This window comes from Nuphar pumila, chromosome 1 (genome assembly GCF_984573655.1).
Source record: "Nuphar pumila chromosome 1, dmNupPumi1.hap1.1, whole genome shotgun sequence".
In the NCBI taxonomy this organism is placed as follows: domain Eukaryota; kingdom Viridiplantae; phylum Streptophyta; class Magnoliopsida; order Nymphaeales; family Nymphaeaceae; genus Nuphar; species Nuphar pumila.
The window spans coordinates 69,329,051-69,355,602 of record NC_143249.1 but is presented as its reverse complement, the minus strand read 5'-3'; the positions used below and the strand labels follow the sequence as shown (position 1 = coordinate 69,355,602).

Genomic DNA, 26,552 nt, shown 5'->3' with positions numbered 1-26,552 from the left:
CTTGATATTCGAAATAGTGCTCAATTTAGAAGAATGAAAAAGAGTGAAAATTGAATATCAAAAGAAAAAGAATGAACTTAAAGAGAGAAATTCAATGCTTAAGAATAATTATTGAATTACTGTGCAAAAAATATACAGGTGAGGATAAATGAGTAAAACATGATAATACTTGATTTTCTGAGAAAATTCATAAATAATTACACGTTTAGAGAAGTGAAAGAAAAATGATTTTTACTGTGGTGGCATAGAAATTTCTGAATTTGTTTTGAAAATGTAGATTACATGAAATATTTGTTTGCAATAAGTTCTTAATTGCCTATTATTTCTGAAAATTATTCATGTATAATTTTGATGTTTGTGGGTAGCATCTCTGCAAACCCTCACGAGACCTCACTCGTCCACTGGGGTAATCCAGGGGTTTAAAGGGCTTGTTGCATGTGCTAAATGCAATCGTGATTCCTACGAAAGTGAGTTAGTATTTTTTTATTATTTATTTTATTTTATTTAATAAGAGCTTTCATGTTAAATGGGTAGTCCATACTTTCATTGCATGGTAGAGTGTATTGCTAGGGACTAGCAATTATAATAGCATGGGGGTATTTGATGATGCATAAATATCATGTTTTATTAATACAATTTCACTGCATAAATGCATCATCTATAGGTTTACAGCATACACTTAGGTCCCCGGCAACGACGCCAAAATTTGGTTGGTATTTTGAAATGATCTTTTTAAAACAAGTATTTGCAATAAACTTTGGAAAATCGTCAACCAAAAGTATAAAAACCAACTTTCCACAAAGTGGTAAGTTCGGGTCGAATCTTCAGGGAACAGGAATTAATCAAGATATTTCTATAAAATTTGATTTATTAATTACAAATGTCAATCTACAATTATAAAGCTAATACAACTACAATTAATCACTAAAATGAAAATGAAAAAAGCATCTAAGTCTTCTGCTCCACACCAAGGGTATTTCTGTCTTTTCGCCAATTATTCACTCTCCACACTTGGACAATAACCCTGGAAACTAAATATGCTTTTCAACCTAAAAATGCAAAAAAATACAAAGTTAGTATTCTATTCTAACAATGCAAACAATAATTAAAACTAAGTCTAATTTTATGAAAATAATAAACAAATGCTACTTATCAAACAATAATTAAATAAAATACTAAACTAATTCTAAAATTAGATAAATTAATTCTACTAATGCTGTATGATGATTATGCAGCTCCTAAAATGCAGAAACTACTGAAAACAGGCCTAAAATGCCGAATCTAAGGAAATTATGAAAATGCCCCTAACTAGTGCAAAATAACTTTCTGACAGGTTATCGGAAAACCACTGTTTGACAAAGCAAACGAGGTCCGATTTTCCCAAAATTTGTTTTGTTCTGCAACTGACAGATTAAACAATCTGACAGTTTTTACAGAATGTAAAAACAGTATCTGGAACTCCAGATATAAGCGTTTCAAATCTGGGAAAAATCAGGATATCGAAAGTCCTGTAATTTGAAATCTAGAAAAAGCGGTTTTCGCAAAACGCTTAAAAATCAGACCAAATCAACTCCGAAAGAGCTGAAATTTGGTCTGCAGTCAAGTAACACGTCAATAAAGCGAATAGAACAAAAAATTTTGGAAAACACAAATTTTTTGCACAGAAAATAACGCTTGTGCGACAGGGCAAAAATCGGTTGTTTCTTTGAGTGCACTATTCACTTTATGAGTTTATTTAAACACTATAGAAGGCAAAGTAAACCTAATGCAATCTAAATGACACTGTATAACAGTGAATATGCAGATGAGTATTACAACTATGCTAAATGCATGACGAATGAAAAACGCTAAGCAAGTTATGACTAAAACTACGTTAAATAACGATGCAAATGCAACTATGCTACGCAATAAAATGCAATTCGACTACTAAATTAAATAATAACTAACGACCAATCAAACAATCACAAAACACATCTCACACACACGAAACAAATACAATACACGCACACACACTTCTACACTATATTAAATCAAATAAATGAACTACGTAACCTAAAATCAAAATAAATAAATCTAAATGACACTAAATACACTAAAGAACAAGGATAGGGTTAGGGTTCACTCAGTTGACTCACTAAGCTCGGTTTTGACTTGGGTAAGTTCGGGTTGATTTGGGTGAACTCGGTTTGGATTAGGTTGGAAGAGATAGGCTCGAGCTAAGGTTGACTCGACTAGGACTAATGTTGACTCGGATAGGCTTGACCTAACTAGTTGGGTTCGGTTGACTTAGGATTGGGTTCGGTTTGGTCTATGACTTGACTTAGGCTTGGGTTTTGACTAAGTTAGGTTTAACTAAAACTCGGTTGGACTCAGTTTTGAGTTGACTTAATCAACTAGGTTCGGGTTGACTTAAGTGGAATCGGTTTGACTTAGATAGGGTTGGACTAAAACTTGACTAGGGTTAGGTCTAGGTCTTTGACTAGGCTCGAGTTGGGTTAAGTAGGGGTTAGGTTTGACTCAACTAGGCTTGACTTAGTTTAGGTTAGGTAGACTCGGTTGACCTAAACTTAGGTTAGGGTTGACTCAACTAGGTTCGACTAGGGTTGGGTCTTGGTCTTGGACTCGACCTAGGTTTGATCTATGCTTTGACTTAAGCTAGACTCGATTTTGACTAGGTTCACGACTCACCTAACCAAGTCAATCTAATTGACTAGGTTAGATTAGGTTCAATAGGTAGGGTCGGTTGACTCAAATTAAGGGTTGACTTGACTAGACTCAAATGGGTTTAGACTAGGGTTTGACTTGACCTAGGCTTGGTCTTGACTAGGTTAGATAGGCTCGGTTTTGACTAGGTCATGGAGATTAGACTAGGGTTTGACTCACTTAATTAGGTCGACTAAATTAGTACCCTATTAATTCTCCTACAATTAATTCAAAGTTACCGATTTTAATGAAGGAGGTTAGGAAAATAAAGTAATAATTATCAATGCTCAACTTGGAAATGATTTGGATTCTCCAAAAACCGCCCCACTTAATGAGGGAGTTACTCTCCTTAATTGTATTTAAATTCTCACTTTGGAAAATGAAAAGTCCAACTTAGAAACACCCCACGATTTTTGCTTTCCCAACTTGAATAAAGGCATTTATTCTTTTATGAAAATCGTGAAGCCTAAATTAGAATTTTTGGTTAATTTCCAAAACACTTTCCAAAGTGAAAGAGTAAATCCTTCTTTAATGCACATTCAAAATTCAAATCTTCCTTAACTGCCTCACACGATTTTTGAAGAACCTCCTTTTTCCAAAAGCTTTTCAAATGTCAATTAATTTAATTACCTCCCTTCTCAAAAATTGCCAACTTCTAAAAGTCCTACTTTCTAAACTAATGCACTTAAAGCTACCTAGGGAATAAAAGAACTTAAATAGAAAAATGATTTTCTAGGATTGAATACTACCCTAATTCCCAAAACTTAACTTAAATGACCCCTAAAAACGGCTAAGACACTAAACCCTAATACATTGAATCTAGACACCTTCCTAATCTACCAAATTGCAATTAATGCTTTCTAAGAAAATCGACCTAGAGCTCAATTGGAGCTATAATGGCTGTCGCCCCTCCTTGGGGAAGAAGAAGACAAAGAAAAAAAACAAATAAATACAAACTAAACTAAAAAAAAAACGATTAAACTAAATATCAAACAATTTGATAAAACTAAATTAAAATGTAAAAACAAACTTCTAATTACACAAATGCAAACATGAACAATAATATGCTGGAATTTATTAAAAACATAAAGAAATAAAAATTCGACTTTTGTAATTTTTGTTTTTCAATAGAACCAAAACACCAAAAACACAAAATGCTAAAAACGATTCTCTAGAACAATCCGAAAATAATGAAATGACTTAACACGATTTTATGCTGCTGTTAACATGCAAAACATACAGCAAACCACACAACTTACTAACTTAAAAACACAAATTTAACTAAAATGCAAAGATCGGCTAGAATAGATCTAGCCGATTTTTTTTTCTTTTTCAAAAATGAAAGCAAACAAGACACACTCAAATCCCACGACTAAAATGAATAAAAATAGAACTTTATAATAGGAATTTCAGTAGAACATACCCAAGAACACCTATGACAAACTTGAAGAATCGGCTAGATGAAGATCTAGCTGATTTCAGTGAAAAGGATGAAAAATCTAAAAAAAACTCGATTCAAATGAATCAATCAAACAAATAAACCTAAGCTAACGTGCTGGCCTATGCACGAACTCTATTCTAAGGTTGAAAACAAAAAGAAAACAACAAACACTCAGAAAATAAAAAAAAGAAAACCAACACCCAATTCGGTTTTAGCTAGAAGAGAAGGAAGAAGAAGACCTACATTTTGGAAGATCCGACGACCGGGGGGATGAAGAAGAGCGGACCGTGGCTGGAGTTGGACGTCCTAAACAGTTCGAGAATGCTGGTCTTCACCAAAAAAATAGCATCTTTGCAGCTACTACACGTTGGAGATCCACCGACGATGGAATATGAGCTGATTCTCGATCGGAGGGTGTAGAAAGCCGGATGGAGGTAGGGCCAGCTCACCTTGTTGGTGTGTTTCGCACTCCCACACAAGGTTAATGGTCTCCACCTCTGCTACACCTGCAAAAATACAGAAAAATGGTGAAAATGCAGCAAGGAGAAAGAAAGAAATGGAGAAAAAACGAAAGATGGATCGAAATATGCTTGGAACCCAAGCATAGACCGGTCTTCAATGGCCAAAACGTGGGGGAGGATGGAGAGGAAGGAGTTGCTGCTGTAGAATCACTGTAGAATCAGTAATTATTTTTATTTTAATCCTGTTTTTGTAAAATAGCCAAAAATAGCCAAATCGTCTAAAAGGAGAGGGGCGCCCATTGATGCTCTTGTCTTTGCCTTGGTTTTCGTGCCCTAGGGGCACGATTCTAGCTCCAGCCCCCTTATCATCTTCCACCTCCTTCCACTTCCATTGAAGACATGGAGAAAAGCTTGAGAACCAAGCATTCTACCTTGTCTCCCTTTTAATTCTTTCCATTTCTTTATCTTCCATGTTGTTTAATCTCCATTGTTGCTGTGTTTTGCAGGTGCAGCAGAGGTGGAAAACACTTTTCTCGGGTGGAAGTGCGAAACACTCCAACGAGAAGGGCCGGCTCTACCTCCATCCGGTCTTCTACGCCCCCCGATCGAGAATCGGTTCACATTTCATCTTCGGTGGATTTCCAACGTGTTGCAGCTGTAGGACACGGTACCATGGCGTATTTCCAGCATCAACGAGGTCCCGAACGGTGCGAAGCCAAGCAAAGTCTGCTCTTCTCTTCATCCCCCCATTCTTCGGATCGACCAAGAGGTAGGTCTTCTTCTCCCTTTTCTTCTAGCTAAAACCTATCATGTGTGTGTGTATTGTGTTGGGTGTTTTCTGTATTTTTGTCCAGCCTTAGTATAGCTTTTGTTCGTGCAAAGGCCAGCACGTAGAATGTTTAGGGTTTGGTGTTATTAGAATATTATTTTTTTTTATTCCAACGTTAGAAGCTTTTAGTGATTTGGGTTGTGCGTGTAATGTGATTCTCGTTTGAATGTTGCCTGCATATTGTAGTTATTTCTTTAGTTATAATTAGATCTGGTTATGTTCTTCATAGTATTAGATTAACATAGATTGTTACTAGTTAATTTCATTTTAGTTATTGGTCGGATTAATGGTTTTTGTGAAGATCGTTTTGTAGGATGGTATAACCGGGTTGATTTAGTTCTAGCTGTAGTGTTTTCTGCATATTATTTGATTTGTTAGTTTTATTTGTTACTCAAGATAGTTAAAATGTGATTTACCATTAGGTCGTTTTACATTATAATAGGTTTAAATTTATGTTTTAGTTTAGATAAGTGGACTGTAGTAGAATTCTGTTCTAGCATTTTCCTGTTTTCGATTTTCTGTACAGCATAGTGGATTCGTTGCATATGTTTTAGATTTTAGTTTATTGTAGCTTTCATATAGTGTTTGTTCAAGTCGTTTTTTATTTAATTTTCTGTAGGAAACAGTTTGTTAGATTCATTTTTGAGATGTTTTGTTAGTTAGGATTAATCAGAGGTTAATGTTAGTAATAATGTAGTGTTTAGATTCTTTATAATTATTTTAGTTATTTTCATGTTAATTTAGGATTGTCGATTTTTGTATACTAGGTACATTAGTTTATTTCTTTAATTCGTGATGTAGGTATTTCATATGTGATATTAGCTTTAGTCATAGAGTAAGTAAAATTCGTGATTTTCATGGTAGTTAATTTAGCATTAAATTAGTTTTTTTTTAATTTAATTTTCCTGTAGTAGTTAATAGAGATAGGTTTGATTTTTGATAGCTTTCCCTTTATGCCCTTTGTTTGATTTGTATATATATTAATTTAGTTAGATTAATTTTATTTTAGTCTAGGTATGTAAATTCGTGTAGATTTTAGTCAAGGGGTAATGTGGGCATTGTATTGAGAAAACGGTTTTGGTATGAGGCACCTCCTTCAATTCCACGAATTTCAATTTGGGAAAGTTCTATTTTCCAACTAAGTTTTAAATGATTATCTTTTTTCCAAAGAGGCAGCCTTTTCAAATTCCCTAGGTGTTTTAAAAAGGGTCTACACGATTTTTAGGGCAAGAGTTGAATTGTTAAGTTATCATTTAAAGCAAACTCAAAAAATCGTGTGACACGTTTTGGGGAAGATTTTAAAAAGGGCTCTTGCTTTTAATGCCAAAATAGGAAAACGTGTGAATCATTAGTTGGACGATTTTTGAAAATTACACTTTCCCAATATGCATTTAAGGCAATTAAGAGGAAAGCTTCATTTCCCAATCCAATCATAAATGCCTTCTCATTTTCAAAGTTGGAAACCCTTTGGAATTCCAAAGGGCCTTATAAAGAGGGTTACACATTTTTTAAAAACCCTTTGGAATTCCAAAGGTCATGCTAAATATGGCTACACGTTTCTGGAAAAGATTGAAAATTTGAAATGAGCATTTAAAGTTAATCCAAAAACGTGTTTGGTGTTTTGGGAAAGGTTTTCAAAAGAAGTTAATGTTTTTAATGAAAAATAGTTGGACGGTTTTTGAAGATGAGCCTTTCCCTAAGTGCAATTAAGGCAATAATGAGAGGAGTTGGCCCCTACCAAAATCGTGCTTCTCAGATTTATTAGCCCTATTTATTCTTTCCTAGTTTAACGTAGCATAGGATTAATGCTAATTAATTTAGTAAGTTAGTAATAGTTTAGATTTTGTAAAATCGTGTAAGGCTAGTTAGGTATGTATTGACTTTAGTTATATTGCATGTAGGGATGTTAATTAGGTAGATTAATTAGATGTTAACTAACTTAGTAAGTTGTGTATTAGGATTAGTTGGTCAAAATCGTGTATACTTATTTAGGTAGTTGCTAGTCTTAGGTTACATTTAAGTTAGGATTTAAATTAGATTTACTTTAGTATTTTAGGAAATAATAATTAAGTATTAGTCTAGTAATTAACCCATCTAGGTTGGCGTGGACCCTATTCAAATCCTACTCTAAAACCGCCACCTAGACTAACCCTAGTTACCTAATCCTAACCGACCCTAGTCTAACCTTAGTTAGTTAATAACCGTAGTTAGCTAAACCCTAATCAACCCTTGTAAACCCTAGTCAACCTTAGTTAATATATCCTAACCATAGTAGATATTTAACCTTAGTTTAGTTAACTAGTTAGCCCTAGTTTAACCCATGTAACTAACCTAGTTAGTTAGTTGAGCCGAGCCTTAGTCTACCCTAGTTAGTTAAACCCTAGCTAACATTAACCGTAGTAGTAACTAACTTTAGGTAGTTAGTCTATTTAATTAGTTAGCCCTAACCATACCTTAACTACCCATGTTTAGTTAATCTTACCTTAGTTAGTTAGGAAGTAACCCAACTAGGGTGGCGTGAACCCATTTGAATCCTATTCTAAAACCGCCACCTAGACTAACCCTATTTAGTTAAACCTAACCCTAGTCATACCTCTAGGTTGGTGTGTAGTCAAGGCCATATCCTAAACCACCCCTAGCTAACCATAGTTATTAAACTAACCTTAGTTAGTATTTAGTCGAATTAGAATAATCTTAGTTAATTAGTTCCTAATCTTAGGTAGTTAATGACTCTACTAACACCAACCGTACCCTATTTAGAATCCTAGTTAACCCTACCTTATCCCATCCGACCCTTGTCCACCATAGTAAACCCTAGTTAACCTTAGATAGATAACCCTAGTTACTAGTTAGAATCTAACCCTAGTTAGTTTAACCGTAGATTAGTAATTTCTTTATTAGGTTAGAATTAACATTAGATTAATTAGTTCATTAGGTAATCATGTTAGCTAGAGTATGTTAGATTTAGTTAGATTTGTCATTTAGGTTAGATAGTTAATTAAGTTAGTAGTAAGTTAGTAGTTGTTTTAGTAGGTATAATTAATATTAGAATAGATAGTTAAGTTAGTTAGTGATATTAGATACTATACATTATGTTTAATTAGGGTTTATATTCAGTTAGATATCTTATTTAGAGTATTAGTGAGTTTAGGTTAGGTTATTTCATAGATTTTATAATTTAGTTTAATTGTTATTGTTTGTTGTGGTTTAACAGTAGGTTAGGTTCAGTTAGGACTGTTTTTGTCGTGGTTCAATGTCCAAATGTCAATTGTGGATTCAAAGGGATGAATAGTGCACTGAACCAAAACCCTAATTTTTACCCGATCGTGCACTAGTTATTTCATGTGGATTTTTCATGAGTTTTCTGGATATTATTTTTCTATTATCCACATTGGTGTGTTAACTGTCTGCAGACCAAATTTCAGCTCGATCCGAGTTGATTTGGTCTGGTTTTTAAGTGTATTATGAAAACAGCTTTTTCTGATTTTGAAATTTCGGGTCCAGCGATTTTCCAAATTATCCTGATTTTGAAACGCTTTGTTCTGGAGATCCAGGACGTCTTTTTCACTTCTGTAAAATGTGTCAGCTTTTCGGATCTGTCTTTTACAGAATAGAAGTGATTTGACTAATTTTGGAATTTGTTTGACCCCTCAAACAGTTGTTTTGCGAAAAGCTGTCAGAATCCATTTTTGCCTTCTTTAGGGACAAAATAGTCTTTTAACTATTTATCTAATTTTGTGTAGTTTTGCTGTTTTCTAACAGTGTAGTTAGTATATTAACAGTATTTAGAGTAATTAAAGTTCTTTAGTTTAGTTAGTTTACTTAGTTAGTATAATTTTAGTTTTAGATATTTAAATTAACTGTAGTTTAATGTATAAATAGTTTAGAATTAGTATTAGATGTAATTTAGATGATTTCTTGATTTAGTTACTGACTTTTTATTTTTATTATGTAGGTTGTTAAGTTAGAACAGGTTAACAGATGCAATTCAATTGTGAGGTGCGACTGCACTTGATGTGAAAAGACAGAAATGCCCCTGGAGACCTGCTGAAGACTTAGCCGCCTATTGTAGTTTATTTTTATAGTTAGAATGTTATTTAATGTAACTTGTACTCATTGACATAGATTGTAAACTTTTTATGTTAATAAAGTGTTATTTTAGAATTACTTCAGAAATATCCCGTTCCTTGTGGATTCGACCCGTACTCGCCACTTCGGTGGAAAGTCGGTTTTTATATCTTTGGTTGACGATTTTCCTTTGTGTTTATTGAAAAATATGTTTTAAAAATATCAACTCCAAAAGTGCAACCAAATTTTGGCGCCGTTGCCGAGGATCGGTGATATATTATGAATATTTCTGAGATATCATTTTATTAATATATGTGTTTAGTTTAGCTTAGTTTATTTAATTGTTTTATCTTGTAGAATTAACATAGTTAGAAAAATATAGGGTTCATTTGCTGTTTTTCTTAAAGATTCACTGAATTCCATGCTTCAATGATTTATTAAACATGTGAGTCTTAGATAAAATAGTTGTGAATTCCTGTATTTACTGATATTGTGATTTAGAATAGCTTATCTTTTATTTCATAGAGTAATTAACTTAGTTTAACATTGTTAACATAGTTGCATAGTTTAATTAGATAGCTTTAACATAGTTTAAAACAGTTAGTTGTTTAACTTTCTGATTTAGAGTAGATGTATCTTTTATTTCGTAAAGTAATTAGATTAGTCTGACATAGAGTAAAGTAGAGTAATTGCTAACTTGCTGATTTAGATTAGATTGATTATCTTAGTTTAATTCTAACATAGGTTAGCTGCTATTTTGTTTAGTGTTTTACTGATTTAGATCTAGCTTTAGGTTATTAAGTGCATTGATAGAATAAGTCTGACATAGTATAGTCATTTTATGTATTAGTGTTCTTAGGTTATTAACTGTAGTGTATGATGTATCATATGTATATTAGAAATAAATTAGTTAATTGTTTTAGTGTTTTGTTTTGTTTTGAATTTTATTTTAATTTCATTTTGGATTTCATGAATTACATGTATGAACATCCGATCCATCAATGTGTGAGTTCAAGTAAATGATTTTTACTTCCCAGTCGATTTCATTATTCTGGATATGGAAGGGGTAGACAGCCAGCACCAGACTCCGATTATTTTAGGCAGACCATTCTTGGCGACTGCCAATGCGTGCATCAACTGTAGGACCGGAGCCATGGATCTCTCATTCGGTAATCGGAAGGTCAAGCTGAATATTTTCAATGCCGCGATGGGACCAGCAGGAGACATGGACTGCTTTCATGTCGATATTGCACATGAGTTAGTGGAGGAGCAGCCCGAGTTGTACATTACTGAGGATTCTTTAGATTTGTACCATATAGAGAAGAATAGTGGTGTAGATAGTGTAGATGTGTCTAGAGTGTCGTCGGAGAGACCACCTTGGGGAGCTGTCATTGAGACTCTCCCACCACTTGCGGAAACCCCTGCCAAATTTTCGATCGAGTCACCTCCGAAACTTGAGTTGAAACCCTTACCGGATTCACTCAAGTATGCTTATCTCGGAGATGATAAGACTCTGCCTGTGATCATCTCGTCCCTGCTAACTGAGGAGCAGGAGCAGAGATTGCTGACTATTCTTCGAGAACACAAGGCAGCGATTGGCTGGGGAGTTGCTGATCTGAAGGGGATTGATCCTTCATTCTGCATGCATAGAATACATTGTGATGAGGAAGTCAAGCCATTTAGGGATATGCAGAGAAGGCTAAATCCCAACATGAAGGAAGTGGTGAAGAACGAGGTGGTGAAGTGGTTGGATGCCAAAATAATTTATCCTATTTCTGATAGCCAGTGGGTCAGTCCGATTCAGGTTGTGCCGAAGAAGTCAGGACTCACTGTGATTGAGAACGAGAAAGGTGAGAGAATTCCGATGAGAACCACCACAGGATGGCGAGTCTGTATTGATTATCGGAAGCTAAATGTGGCAACTAGGAAAGATCATTTCTCATTGTCATTCATTGATCAGATCTTAGAGAGACTCGCAGGGCAGAGCTACTACTGCTTTCTAGATGGATATTCAGGATACAATCAGGTAGTTGTCCATCCTGACGACCAGGAGAAGACCACGTTTACATGTCCTTATGGCACCTTTGCGTTTAGACGTATGCCGTTCGGGCTCTGCAATGCCCCGGCCACTTTTCAGAGGTGCATGCTTGCTATCTTCTCAGACATGATAGATGATGTGATGGAAGTTTTCATGGACGACTTTTCAGTGTATGGCTCTTCTTTTGAAGATTGCCTCCAAAAACTTGCTCGAGTACTGAGTAGGTGTGCGGAGACAAATCTCGTCCTGAGTTGGGAAAAGAGCCATTTTATGGTCCAGGAGGGGATTGTGCTCGAACACATTGTGTCCAAGCGTGGCATTGAGGTTGACAGAGCGAAGGTGGAATCCATTTCTCATTTGACTCCACCCACCTCTGTAAGGCAGATTCGATCATTTTTAGGGCATGCGGGCTTCTATATGCGGTTCATAAAAGATTTCTGTAAAATCTCTCGGCCGCTTTGTTCTTTACTGGAGAAAGACCAACCCTTTGTTTTCGGTGAGGATTGTATGAAGGCCTTCGAGATTCTCAAAGAGGCCTTGATTACTGCACCCATTTTAAGACCTCCGGATTGGACTCTCCCATTTGAGATTATGTGCGATGCGTCTGATTACGCTATGGGGGCTATTTTAGGACAACGCGTATATAGGAAGCCCTATGTGATCTACTACGCTAGTAGAACTCTGTCTGATGCTCAAATGAATTATACTACGACAGAGAAGGAGCTACTTGCGGTAGTTTTTGCATTGAATAAATTCAGGTCCTATTTACTCGGTTCGAAGGTGGTTGTCTATTCTGACCATGCTGCATTGAAATATTTGTTGAATAAGAAAGACACCAAACCGAGATTGATTCGTTGGGTTCTACTACTACAAGAGTTTGATCTCGAGATTCGAGATAAGAAGGGAAACGAGAATGTAGTAGCAGACCATCTTTCCAGACTCATCGTGGAGACCACGCAGGATCGGAGGCCGATCAATGATTCTTTCCCCGACGAGCAGATCATGTCAGTCGGTATATCGCAGTTACCCTGGTTTGCAGATATTGTGAACTATCTGGTTTCGAGGCAGATACCTGAGCATTGGAACAAGAATGAGCGTGAGAGATTACTATCTCAGGTGAGGCACTATTATTGGGATGAACCAGAGTTGTTCAAATACTGTGCAGACCAGATCATTAGAAGATGTGTTCCGGAGGAGGAGTACCAGTCCATTCTGAATTTTTTCCATGCATTAGCCTGTGGAGGGCATTTTAGCAGTAGGAAGACGGCTGCAAAGGTTTTGCAGTCAGGATTTTATTGGCCCACACTCCACAGGGATGCTCATGAGTTTTGTAGACGATGTCTTCGATGTCAGCAGATTGGGAACATGTCCAAGAGGGACATGATGCCCTTGCTTCCGATTTTGATAGTCAAGATTTTTTATGTTTGGGGCATTGATTTCAAGGGACCATTCCCGCCTTCATTTGGAAATTTATACATTCTTGTGGCGGTTGATTATGTGTCCAAGTGGGCCGAGGTTGTGGCAACCAAGACCAATGATCACAGAGTAGTGCTTAAGTTCATTAAGCACAACATTTTCAGTCGTTTTGGTGTGCCACGTGCGATGATTACGATGGTGGCAAGCATTTTAGGAATGTACAGATAGCTTCTCTGCTGAGAAGATATTCTGTCAATCATAGATTCACCACGCCGTATCATCCGCAGACTAGTGGACAGGTTGAAGTGTACAATAGGGAGATTCAGCGAATTCTAGAAAAGACAGTTCGCCCGGACCGCAAGGATTGGTCCCAGCGCTTAGATGATGCACTTTGGGCATATAGAACTGCATTCAAGACTCCCATTGGCATGTCCCTGTATCGCCTTGTATTCGGGAAAGCATGCCATCTTCCTGTCGAGCTAGAGCATAGAGCGTATTGGGCTATCAAGAAATTGAATTTTGACCTCACCCAAGCTAGCAAAGAGAGAGCACTGCAGCTCTCAGAATTAGAGGAACTCAGGAATGATGCGTATGAGAATGCCAAATTATACAAAGCTCGCACGAAAGCATTTCATGATAAGCATATTGTCAGCAAAGTGTTTGAGCCAGATCAGAAAGTGTGGCTATACAATTCTCGTTTACATTTATTCCCAGGGAAGTTGAGATCGAGATGGACAGGCCCTTACATTGTGAAAGAAGTATTTCCCCATGGAGCAGTAACATTATTCGATCCTATGACCCAAGGTACATTCAAGGTGAATGGGCAAAGATTGAAGCCCTTTATTTCAGATGCCATGCAGAATGGTGAGTGTGAGATAGTGCATCTCACGAAGGCATGAGGATTCAATCAGAGGGATGTATCATATGTACATTAGTTTGTTTGTCATTTCAGTATTTTCTTTATTCATTATATTATTTCATATTTGCTAACTTTTGTTTTGATATATGCAGGATGAATTTAACACTTAGTGTATCAGTTACCAGGTACAGAGCAGAGCTTTCAAAGAATTCAAAGATCAGATGAAATTCAACTTCAGAAGCTCAAGAGCAGATCAGGTTGTATCTATCCTTTCTCCCATATTCTATTGTCCTTTAGTATGCATGTGCATCGTATTGTGATATATTTTATATGCCACTAGGGACAGTGTCATTCAAGCATGGGGGGGGGGGGGGGGTTTAGATGCATGCATACAAAAATTTCAATTTTTTTTTCTGACTGGTAATTAAAGTAGGTGTTTGAGAACAAGTTGTAGCATATATGATTTTTTTGGCATAATCTAACAGTTTATAAATTTTTAAGCCCCATAAAAAATTTTTATTTTCTGAACTGAGTCAAATACAGTAGTTGTTTATGAGATAATTCAAAGAAAAGATAGTATTTGATTGTTAGAAAATTTTGAATCACTTTAGTATAAGTATGCACAGTACGTTTTGTGAAAGAAATAAGCAATGGAAAGATGTGTTTGAAAAATGAGTTTAAAAGATAGAGCTACGTTTAGTTGTTGATGTCTTCGTGAATCCTAGTAGTGGAACTCAGACACGAGATGAAATGTTTGAGTCTCTTAACGAAAAGGATAACGAAGGAGATCATCTTCTTGTCTAAGTCGATATATGTGGCCTTTGTAGTTTGAGTAAGTAGAATCTGAAGGGTGTTTTACACCTGGTGCCCCAAAGCCAGCTGGTTTGGGAGCCACCGGTTCGAAAGCTTGTTACATGGACTGCATAGAAAGCCTAAGAGATAGAGACATTGCACAGGACGAGAGGAAAACTATACGTAAACTATTAGAATAGAAGGTCTAGTGACTCGAGCAATTAAGTCCGAGGGATACTCGGTATCTAGTGCCCTAAGGCCGGCCGGCTTGGGAGTCACTGACCCAAAGCTCGCTACACGGGTCACGAAAACTGACTATTCGAAATAGTACTCATATGAGAAGAATGCTCAAGAGATCAAAAGTTGAAAAAAGAGTGAAAATGAAAGAAAAATAATGTGCTGAATGAGAAAATTTTCATTGCTTAGGCATATATGTGTATTACTGTGCAGAAAATATACAAGTGAGAATAAATGAGTAAAACATGAGAATACTTAACTTTCTGAGAAAAAAATCATGAACTAGCTACAATATTAGAAAAGTGAAGGAAAAAAATTTTTACTGTGGTGGCAGGAGATTTTTAAACTTGTTTTGAGAATGTCAATTACATGAAATATTTGTTACAACTGCATTCTTAAGAGCCTAATATTTTGGAAAAATCATCCTCGCATTTCATTGATGTTTGTGGGTAGCATCTCTGCAAACCCTCACGAGACCTTACTCGTCCACTAGTGTAAACTAGGGGTTTAAAGGGCTTGTTGCATACGCTAAATGCAACCGTGATTCCTACGAAAGTAAGTTAGTATTATGCATTCATGCTTAGCATTTCTTGTCTTCGCTGCATAGCATAATTTGGGTTTGTTAAGGGACTAACAAACATTCAAGCATGGGGGTATTTGATGATGCATGAAATGCACATCATGTAAACAAGTTTTTCATGCATTTTGTATCAAGTTTAAGGTTTTAAACCCATGTTTAGATGTACTTTGATAGTAAGGGGTTATGGTTCGAATTTCAGAAAAATCGGAGTTAAAATGAGAGAGTTATGGCTATTTCAGTGTTTGGGCACGGATTTCGAGATAGATCGGATCCATATCCGACCCAATTAGGTTCTTTGGACTTTGGATCAACCCTTAGAAAGCCCAAAACCCAGCCCACACGCCTATCCATATCCAAATTTAAAAAGTTTTGCAGAAAACCCCCCAGAAAGTGGCACCTAGCAAAAATTTATTTTTAACCCTCTTTCTGAAAAAGGTCAAAATTATAAATAGTCTTTTTTGAAGAACCCTAGGCGTCTTTGGCTGTGTTTGGATGCCCCCTACAGTGATTCTACAGCAGCAGCTCCTTCCTCTCCATCCTCCCCCACGTTTTGGCCATTGAAGACCGGTCTATGCTTGGGTTCCAAGCATATTTCGATCCATCTTTCGTTTTTTCTCCATTTCTTTCTTTCTCCTTGTTGTATTTTCACCATTTTTCTGTATTTTTGCAGGTGTAGCAGAGGTGGAGACCATTAACCTTGTGTGGGAGTGCGAAACACACCAACAAGGTGAGCCGGCCCTACCTCCATCCGGCTTTCTACACCCTCCGATCGAGAATCGGCTCATATTTCATCGTCGGTGGATCTCCAACGTGTAGCAACTGCAAAGATGCTGTTTTTTGGTGAAGACCAGCATTCTCAAACTGTTTAGGACGTCCAACTCCAGCCACGGTCCACTCTTCTTCATCCCCCCGGTCGTCGGATCTTCCAAAAGGTAGGTCTTCTTCTTCCTTCTCTTCTAGTTAAAATCGAATTGGGTGTTGGTTTTCTTTTTTTATTTTCTGAGTGTTTGTTGTTTTCTTTTTGTTTTCAACCTTAGAATAGAGTTCGTGCATAGGCCAGCACGTTAGCTTAGGTTTATCTGTTTGATTGATTCATTTGAATCGAGTTTTTTTTAGATTTTTCATCCTTTTCACTAAAATCGGCTAGATCTTCATCTAGCCGATTCTTCAAGTTTGTCATAGGTGTTCTTGGGTATGTTCTACTGAAATTCCAATTATAAAATTCTATTTTTATTCATTTTAGTCGTGGGATTTGAGTGTGTCTTGTTTGCTTTCATTTTTGAAAAAGAAAAAAAAATCGGCTAGATCTATTCTAGCCGATCTTTGCATTTTAGTTAAATTTGTGTTTTTAAGTTAGTAAGTTGTGTGGTTTGCTGTATGTTTTGCATGTTAACGGCAGCATAAAATCGTGTTAAGTCATTTCATTATTTTCGGATTGTTCTAGAGAATCGTTTTTAGCATTTTGTGTTTTTGGTATTTTGGTTCTATTGAAAAACAAAAATTACAAAAGTCGAATTTTTATTTCTTTATGTTTTTAATAAATTCCAGCATATTATTGTTCATGTTTGCATTTGTGTAATTAGAAGTTTGTTTTTACATTTTAATTTAGTTTTATCAAATTGTTTGATATTTAGTTTAATCGTTTTTTTAGTTTAGTTTGTATTTATTTGTTTTTTTTCTTTGTCTTCTTCTTCCCCAAGGAGGGGCGGCAGCCATTAGAGCTCCAATTGAGCTCTAGGTCGATTTTCTTAGAAAGCATTCATTGCAATTTGGTAGATTAGGAAGGTGTCTAGATTCAATGTATTAGGGTTTAGTGTCTTAGCCGTTTTTTGGGGTCATTTAAGTTAAGTTTTGGGAATTAGGGTAGCATTCAATCCTAGAAAATCATTTTTCTATTTAAGTTCTTTTATTCCCTAGGTAGCTTTAAGTGCATTAGTTTAGAAAGTAGGACTTTTAGAAGTTGGCGATTTTTGAGAAGGGAGGTAATTAAATTAATTGACATTTGAAAAGCTTTTGGAAAAAGGAGGTTCTTCAAAAATCGTGTGAGGCATTTAAGGAAGATTTGAATTTTGAATATGCATTAAAGAAGGAGTTACTCTTTCACTTTGGAAAGTATTTTTTGAATTTAAACAAAAATTCTAATTTAGGCTCCACGATTTCCATAAAGAATTAAAGGCAATTCAATTCCATCTTGAAAAGCAAAAATCATGGATTTCTAGATTGAACTTTTCATTTTTCCAAAATGAGCTTTAAAGGCAATTAAGGAGTGTAACTCCCTCTTTAAATGTGGCGATTTTTGAGAATCCAAAGCATTTCAAAGTTTGAACATTGGTAATTATTACATTCTTTTTCCAACCTCCTCCATTAAAATCGGTAACTTTGAATTAATTGTAGGAGAATTAATATGGTACTAATTTAGTCGACCTAATTAAGTGAGTCAAACCCTAGTCTAATCTCCTTGACCTAGTCAAAACCGAGCCTATCTAACCTAGTCAAGACCGAGCCTAGGTCGAGTCAAACCCTAGTCTAAACCCATTTGAGTCTAGTCAAGTCAACCCTTAATTTGAGTCCACGGACCCTACCTATTGAACCTAATCTAACCTAGTCAATTAGATTGACTTGGTTAGGTGAGTCGTGAACCTAGTCAAAACCGAGTCTAGCTTAAGTCAAAGCATAGATCAAACCTAGGTCGAGTCCAAGACCAAGACCCAACCCTAGTCAAGCCTAGTTGAGTCAACCTTAGTCCGAGCCCACCTAAATCAAACCAATCTTAGTTGACTAAGTCAACTCAAAACCGATCCCAACTAGTTAGGTCAAGCCTAAGTCAAGTCATAACCCTAAACCGAACCCAACTAGACGGGTCAAGCCTAGTCGAGTCAACCTTAGACCGCCTATCTCTCCCAACCTAACTCAAACCGAGCTTAGTTGACTAAGTCAACCCTAAACCGAGTTCAACCTAGTCTTAATAAACCTAACCAAGACCAAGACCTAAGCCTAGTCAAGTCTTAGTTCAACCCATGGTGAGTCAAGACCGAACCTAGTCCGAGTCAACCTTAGCCAAGTTAACCCAACCTTAGCTAAGTCAAAACCGATTCATCCTAAGTCAACCGAGTCTAGTCAACCCCGTGTCTTATTGTTCCCTATTAGTCTCGTTTTTTTAGAATTAATTCATAGTGATTTTAGATTAGTTAGTATAGTTATTTATTTAATTGTTTAGTTAAAATTTACATTTGTTGATTTGATGTGTGCTTGTTAGTTTGTTGTTTGTTGATAATTTAGTTAGTATAGTGTAGTTTATATTTGGTGCAGCACTTAGTCATATATTTAATTACATGATTTAGTGTTTTAGTTGTAATTGCATTATTATTTCATTTAGCTCATAGTCATAAAACGCATGTCATACTTCATTTAGAGTTCGTTTAGCTTCATCATAGTTAACATCTGCATATAATCAGTCATATAGGATTAATTAAGTTTGCATTGCATGTAGATTACATTCTTAGTGTGTAAAATAGGTTAATAGAGTGAATAGTGCATTGAAAGAAAAGACTGATTTTTGCTGCATCGCACTGTCGTAATTTCATAGTAAAAAATTTTGAGTTTTTAGCAAATTTTTGTTTTATTCACTTTATCAACGTGTTATCTGACTGCAGACCAAATTTCAGCTCTTTCGGAGTTGATTTGGTCTGATTTTTAAGCGTTTTGCGAAAACCACTTTTTCTGGATTTTAAATTACAGGACTTTCGATATCCTGATTTTTCCCAGATTTGAAACGCTTATATCTGGAGTTTCAGATACTGTTTTTACATTCTGTAAAAACTGTCAGATTGTTTAATCTGTCAGTTGCAGAACAGAACAAATTTTGGGAAAATCGGACCTCGTTTGCTTTGTCAAACAGTGGTTTTTCGATAACCTGTCAGAAAGTTATTTTGCACTAGTTAGGGGCATTTTCGTAATTTCCTTAGATTCGGCATTTTAGGTCTGTTTTCAGTAGTTTCTGCATTTTAGGAGCTGCATAATCATCATACAACATTAGTAGAATTAATTTATCTAATTTTAGAATTAGTTTAGTATTTTATTTAATTATTGTTTGATAAGTAGCATTTATTTATTATTTTCGTAAAATTAGACTTAGTTTTAATTATTGTTTGCATTGTTAGAATAGAATACTAACTTTGTATTTTTCTGCAGTTTTAGGTTGAAAAGCATATTTAGTTTCCAGGGTTATTGTCCAAGTGTGGAGAGTGAATAATTGGCAAAAAGACGGAAATACCCTTGGTGTGGAGCAGAAGACTTAGATGCTTTTTTCATTTTCATTTTAGTGATTAATTGTAGTTGTATTAGCTTTATAATTGTAGATTGACATTTGTAATTAATAAATCAAATTTTATAGAAATATCTTGATTAATTCCTGTTCCCTGAGGATTCGACCCGAACTTACCACTCTATGGAAAGTCGGTTTTTATACTTTTGGTTGACGATTTTCCAAAGTTTATTGCAAATACTTGTTTTAAAAAGATCATTTCAAAATACCAACCATTGTACCCACACAGTATTATAAAAGAGAAACAAAAGTCTATTGTGGATATAATAAAGCATGGCATGCATCATCTAAGACAAAAAATATAAATGAAAAGAATTGTAAAGTTACCCATGCCACATTGAATGCTTTGTTTGCACTGGTAAGTCATGCATGTATTAAATGCTCATGCATAATCAAGATTGATTATTAAAATGCTTGTGCTCTGATAATTGTTGTTATGTATGAAAAACAAGTTGTTTTATGTTTGCCTATTTCTATGCATATATACTTTGCCATTGTATTCATGGTGGGGGTTGTTCTGACCTTTACTAAAAACTATTTTAGGTACTGAGTAGTCAAAGTAATTGTGGGAAGCTGAGGTGGCGTTAAAGAGCCAATCATTTTCCTTTCTTGGGTATTGAATTTTAAGATACATATTTTATAAAAACATGTGTGTTATCAAGAGTTTTATAATTACTCTGACTTATATAATAGAATCATTAATTTTGAGAAATGTTATCCACCTTAAATTTAGTATTGTTATAGCTGTATCTTATATAAGGTTTTGACCCAAAAGCTTCGTTGATGATTCAAAAAAAAAAAGGTTTTAATTTTAACGCATTTTTTGAATTTAAAATCTTGAGGCATTACAAGCATTTTTTCTCATAAAAATTGCATGTTATAGGTATCAAATATATGCGCTTTTGTTAAGGTACTTGTGATGCTTGGTAAAGACCAAAAAATATGTGTGAACATACATTAAGTGAGGGTTGAAGAAAAGAGAAATGATGTTCGCATAGTTTTCTATAACTTTAAAATAAAATATGTGATTTTACTAAGGTATTTGCGATTTTACGATTACCAGAAAATACCACATAAATAACATAATTTTTTGCACTCTTTATGAGGTCCACAAAAAACATGCAAAACTCCTTTTAAGTAGGAGTTTGCGATAACCAACAAGAAGAGCAATATATCGCACAAACTTCGTGAGTTTCACACATATAAATGGCGAAAAGGTCCTAATGAAGTTGGCTATTTGTAGCTTTTGTCATCAGGTAGACTTTAGAAAATTAGTTTTTTTTAGGGATACACATCATTTTTACCTTACAATACACCAAATTTTTGTTTATTAAAAGGTTACACCCATGACAAACGACATGAAATTTACTATTCTTATGGATTTCATGTCTTGGGTTAGGGGGAGGAGATTATTTTAAGATAACCATTAGACGAGATTTTACTCTTGTAAGTGATCTTATGATCACATTCATGATTTGAATTGAGGCTTTTTTTTTTCTTATTTTTTATTGCCCGATCGGTGAGGATGGGCCGTGCATCTAGAAATATGTGATGTAATATACATATATATAGTTTATTTATTACTACTTAAGGTGGTTATAAATGTTAAGCCAAGCTTAAACTGTTTTACAAGTTTGTTTGAGCTTTTTATGAGCCAATTATGAATGGAGCCAGAAGCGAATTCCTAGCCCTAAAACCAACTAGGCCCAACAAGCATACCTGACCAGCACGCCTTAGTCGAGCTTGGTCCACCTAGACCCACTTTGGCTCAAGACCAAAGCCAAGCATGTCTCACATAGGGAGAACAATATTGGTAAATTTTTTAAAATACCTGAAAAGAACAAGATATTCTAGTGGCCGTTATAAATGGCCAAAGAGTGATATTTTGAAGTAAAGTTTAGATGAAAATATCAGAAGTTATGACTATCTTTACATCTATAACAACATATTAAACTATTTTAGTTTTTTAGTTTTCACTTATTTTTATTTTTCCTGACGACAAAAATCGCTATAATACAAAAAACCTAAAAATATCATGATTTTTACGGCCGATAAGTTGCGTTTCAAAACCTTTCACCATGCTGGCACGGAGCTCTCCAGTCCAGCACCAGACCCGGTACTCAACAATTCCTAAATAACCGCCGTTCTCGGGTAACACGCAGTCTCATTATTGGCTCCAAAAAAATTTCAGCCCTCTTGCGCCACGTGGAGAGCACGTGTTAGCTGAACCCTATCTCCACAAGCAGCGAATAATCCCGAAAGATTCCTCCCTTCTCCAAAATCCTAAACTTAGAAAAATAACTTTAAAACGGCAATTTAGTCGCCGTGACATCATTCGGAGAATATTATTACCTTCTTTTTTTTTTGTTATCTTTATTAAAATATCAGCAAAACTAGACAAATTCAAGTTAAATAATGTAAGAAAAACAGAAGCACATTAAAAATAAAAGCTCAACGATATTTTCACGATAATAACGTGCACATCTCAATAAAACCACGGCATTTTTTTTTATTTAAACAATAAAATTCGTGTTAATGTGATCATAATCCCTCGCGAACTCACGCCTTTTTCTTTCGTATTAAATAATAGGTAGATAAGAAAATATTAAATGATAGCCTGACAATTGAATACCTGAAAAAAAAAAGTTATTGCGGATGTTTCTGACACGTATAAGCCTGAAACGTTATTTCCCAAGGACCCTATTTGTTTTCTCGTCGGTATAAACGTGGCTTAAACTCCGTCACCTGGCTTGACTTTTTGCTCTTCTCTGGTGTTAGCGTATCAGAACCCAACAAAGATTGCGACCCAGATTTATCGGTACGTAAGAGGGGGATGAAAATATTATATCGGGCACCAGAAATAATTTTAAAAACCCAGCAGTTTTCTCTTTTCATCCTCCGCTATTTTTTTGGTCTAGGGTTTTCTGCAGAAGTGGAGGAGAACGAGGAAGATTTTTCGAAGGATTTTCGGGATCGGAGAATTTGGGTTTCTTTTTCTAAATTTTTTTCCTATCTCTATCGATATTGCGTTCTCTCCGAGAGACAAACGCAGGAATCCGGTCTAATTTTCAGGTATTTGGATCAGTTTTCACTGATCAAATTTCCCATTCTTTCAGGTGCTTTTGGTTTCCTCCAGCTCCCAGATTTAGGGTTAGGGTTGGCTTGTTTTTGTTTCTTGTTGGATTTGATCATCTAAAGTGATTGGAATCGATTACCGGTTGTTCTGCTCAATCCTGCTGCTGGTTTTGATTTTGGTTTCGGATTTGTATGTATTGGTGATTGCAGTAGAATTGGTTGCGGCTTTCGAGTTTGATCGAGACGGTGACGACGATTCATGGAATGAAGGTTTTTGATCGCGATTGATGTTGTTTGCAAAATCGGATTCTGTATGAAGTCTTTCTCCACAGAGTTGGGAGTTTTTATGGATTGGTAGGGGGTTGTTTCTATGGTTTTGATCTAAGTGGGCTTTGGAGCCCTCATGTGTAATCACAGGGTCGGATCGTTAGGATCCTCACAGTCTGAATCCGTGAGTAGCCAGAGCCACGTAAACGGGATGGAGAGTTCCGTGGTGGCGGCCGATGACGTTCCTCGGGTGAAGTTTCTGTGTAGTTTTGGCGGCAGCATCCTGCCCAGGCCGCATGACGGGAAGCTCAGGTACGTGGGTGGAGAGACTCGGATCGTTAGCTTCCCTCGGGATATCGGCTTCGGGGAATTGATGGCTAGAATGAGGGAGTTGTTCGAGTCGGCTTCGCTGTTGAAGTACCAACAGCCCGACGAGGACCTCGATGCGCTGGTGTCCGTTGTGAATGACGACGATCTGATCAACATGATGGAGGAGTACGATAAGTTGGGCCAGGGCGACGGGTTCACTAGGCTCAGGATATTCTTGTTCTCGCATCCGGATGATGATGCCCATCCGTTCGACGGAGATGAGAAGGAGACCCAGCGTAGGTATGTGGATGCACTGAACAGCCTGACCGATGTGTCAGATTTCAGTAGACAATATGAGATCAGTGGGCAGAGCGAGAAGTTCCAAGTTCCCGAGCAGTTTTTCAATTCGATGCAGCTTGATAGCATGAGGAATTGTGAAGTGGTGGTTCCACAGTACAATGCCCACCAATTGGGTGCCCTTCATCAGCCGCTTCTTGGGCACTGTAACGGCCAAGTTGTTTACCAAGATCATGAGATGGGCTTTCCGGGCATGCCACAGATAAAACCACTGGGAGCGGCAACTGCCCGAGAAGTGCAGCCGCAGTTGCATACACCTAGATATAATGAGATGGATATGCCATGGAGTCCTGCTTACTATTCATCTGGGCATCAGCCTTCTCATGATTCAAGGCCAGTATCAGAATTCTGCTCTTCCCCTTCAACTGGCCGTTATCGTGTTGCATTTGATCTTCATGACAGGGCATTTGACGAATGCTGTAATGGCCACAACGTTGGTCCTTTTGCCACGATGAGTCATCAGGCAGCTTATGATTGCCCTGGAACTCTTGTTGATAATTTACCCCGGATGCAACATGGCAATACTGTGGCTGGTGAGTGCAACGGGATTCAGCTCCATATGAACAACCAGCAACCTTTTTTTGAAGGAAATAACAAATGTGAGCAGTGCCATTATAATTTCTTACGTAATCAAGCCTTTTTAGAGTCACATTATCCAGATTCTCGCTGGAAACATGCACAGTCTCATCTGGATCAGGCAAATGAAATCAATAAACTCTCTTGTCATTCTAAGGAATGCTATTCACGGAAGGAGGCACTCCTGTTGAATACTGATGTGAAGGAGAATGGAGTTTTCCCCAAAGAACAGAATGAATCCGATCATACCCTTGGTGAATGTTATGGTCATGAGAGAGGGTGGAATGCACATTGCTTGAATCGCTGGCCAGATGAAACAAAAAATCATGTATCTGGAGTACAACTGACTAATGCGCTGTATGTTCCATTCCCACACAACAACTTGAACTACATCAATCAGGAGGGTGCTCACCAAGTCAATGCTGTCAGTGAATTCAGTAATGAAGGTTTTCGTGAAAGTTTAGGTGCTGCACCTCATATGCATGCCCCAGTTCTTGATGATGTTGGTATGAGGTGTGGGAATTTCTCTGCTCCTTCTGGCAAAGATGACCATTTTCATTGTTCACCTGGACCTGCATATACATTGCAGAAGACTGGGCAGACTGTTGTTCATGGAGCCCTGGCATATGAGTTGTCAGGTTTTCCACAGACCAATGGTGTAGCCGCATCTGGGGTTTTGAGGGCCACACCAGTTGGAAGTCCCAGGATCTCTTGTATGCGGGCAGATGATGAAAATACTGGGATCTTGCAATGTGGAATTCCACACAAGATTAACCCATTTGATGCTTCTTCAGCTGATCATGCTCTAAATATGCCTGCAAATATTGTTAATGATCAAAACCAGGCCATGTTTCATCTTGTTGGGGACAAAGAACTGAATACTGGTGCTGCTGGAGTTCGTATTGACGCAGTTGTGGATGCTGGATGCATTTATCCAAGTTGTCAGAGGCCTGTGAATTTCACCCATGATGACAGGAGCTCACATTTATTGGCTCCAATGTCTATCCAGCCTCAGGGGAATTTGGTAGGTTTTATTGAAACTACAGAACCTCGGCAGGTTGTATTATCATATTCATTCCAAAAGTGTGATACAATGGGTGCTTCTGCTACCTGTAATCCCATACTTAAGAAGAACTTGGATGTTGCTGCGGAAGAAAAATTGGTAGAACCAGAGGTTGCAAACAAAGAGGTGCATCAGTCAAATCACGCTGTGATATTGATGGGGCCTGATTCTTGTGGTACTCATTCCCCAAACAGTCGTGGGGAAGAAGAGGGTGTCCTAAGAAGCATGGTGCAAATTGGTGATGCTGCAAAACATGGACCAGAGGACACTCTGAGTACATCAAAAAAGCTGGAACTTCCCGCTGAATGTCTGAATTTCATACCTGAACTGATTGCATCAGTAAAGAAGGCAAAACTGGAAGGCATCCAACAGATTCAAGGGCAAGGAAATGATGATGCCCCTGACTTGCGTGTCAAAGAACATGATAATCCAGGGGTATCACCCAATAATACTGATTCTAACAAATTCTCTCTCCATGAGATAGATCCTGTGGTGAGTAGAATATCCTTGATTTAACTGTACTTCACGGGGTTCTATTATTTGCAGTTATATCTGCAGCTTTTTGCCACTTATTTTAGTTTGTCCATCCATTGAAATAGGATGAAGATCTTAACAATGAGAATCCCAAACCATCTAAGATTGAGATGACTAGTGCAGAAGCAGAAGCACTAGAGCGAGGGTTGCAGGTATTTATGTGATGTTTTTGTTGATTGCTTTCCTCCACCCTTCCTTTTTTTGTGCCATGTTCTTGTTTCAAATCCATTTACCGTTCAGACAATTAAAAATAGCGATCTGGAAGAGATCCGAGAGCTAGGATCTGGTACTTATGGGGCTGTCTATCACGGTAAATGGAAAGGTTCAGATATTGCAATTAAACGGCTTAAACCTAGCTGCTTCGCTGGAAGGCCATCTGAGCGTGAACGATTGGTAACTTTTCTATCAAAAGTTAATCTTTTTGGCATCCTTGTCAGGATTAGCGATTGAATGTAGCTTCATCTCAAATATTTTAGTGACAACTAAAATAGTATATTTTTTTGCAAATATGATCTATTTTTGCTAGAGAAACCTTGTTTGATTTTTCCTCTTTTGTGAACACGCATTGAATTTCTGTTGTATTAATGTTTTAATTGACGTGATATGTCAACTTCCAGTCTTCA

At 36.8% G+C, this 26,552-nt stretch overlaps 1 protein-coding gene across 1 annotated transcript in view; it reads left to right on the top strand.

Annotated features, from left to right (window-relative positions):
• Positions 1-22,646: 22,646 nt before the first annotated feature.
• Positions 22,647-26,552, top strand: part of LOC149848982 (RAF-like serine/threonine-protein kinase 20) — a 47,560-nt gene continuing 43,654 nt past the window's right edge. The window contains exons 1-4 of the mRNA XM_089998279.1: positions 22,647-22,820; positions 23,034-25,887; positions 25,995-26,081; positions 26,170-26,322. Coding sequence (XP_089854405.1) covers positions 23,227-25,887; positions 25,995-26,081; positions 26,170-26,322 — 2,901 coding nt within the window. The 5' untranslated portion in view covers positions 22,647-22,820; positions 23,034-23,226. The remainder of the gene's footprint in view (positions 22,821-23,033; positions 25,888-25,994; positions 26,082-26,169; positions 26,323-26,552) is intronic.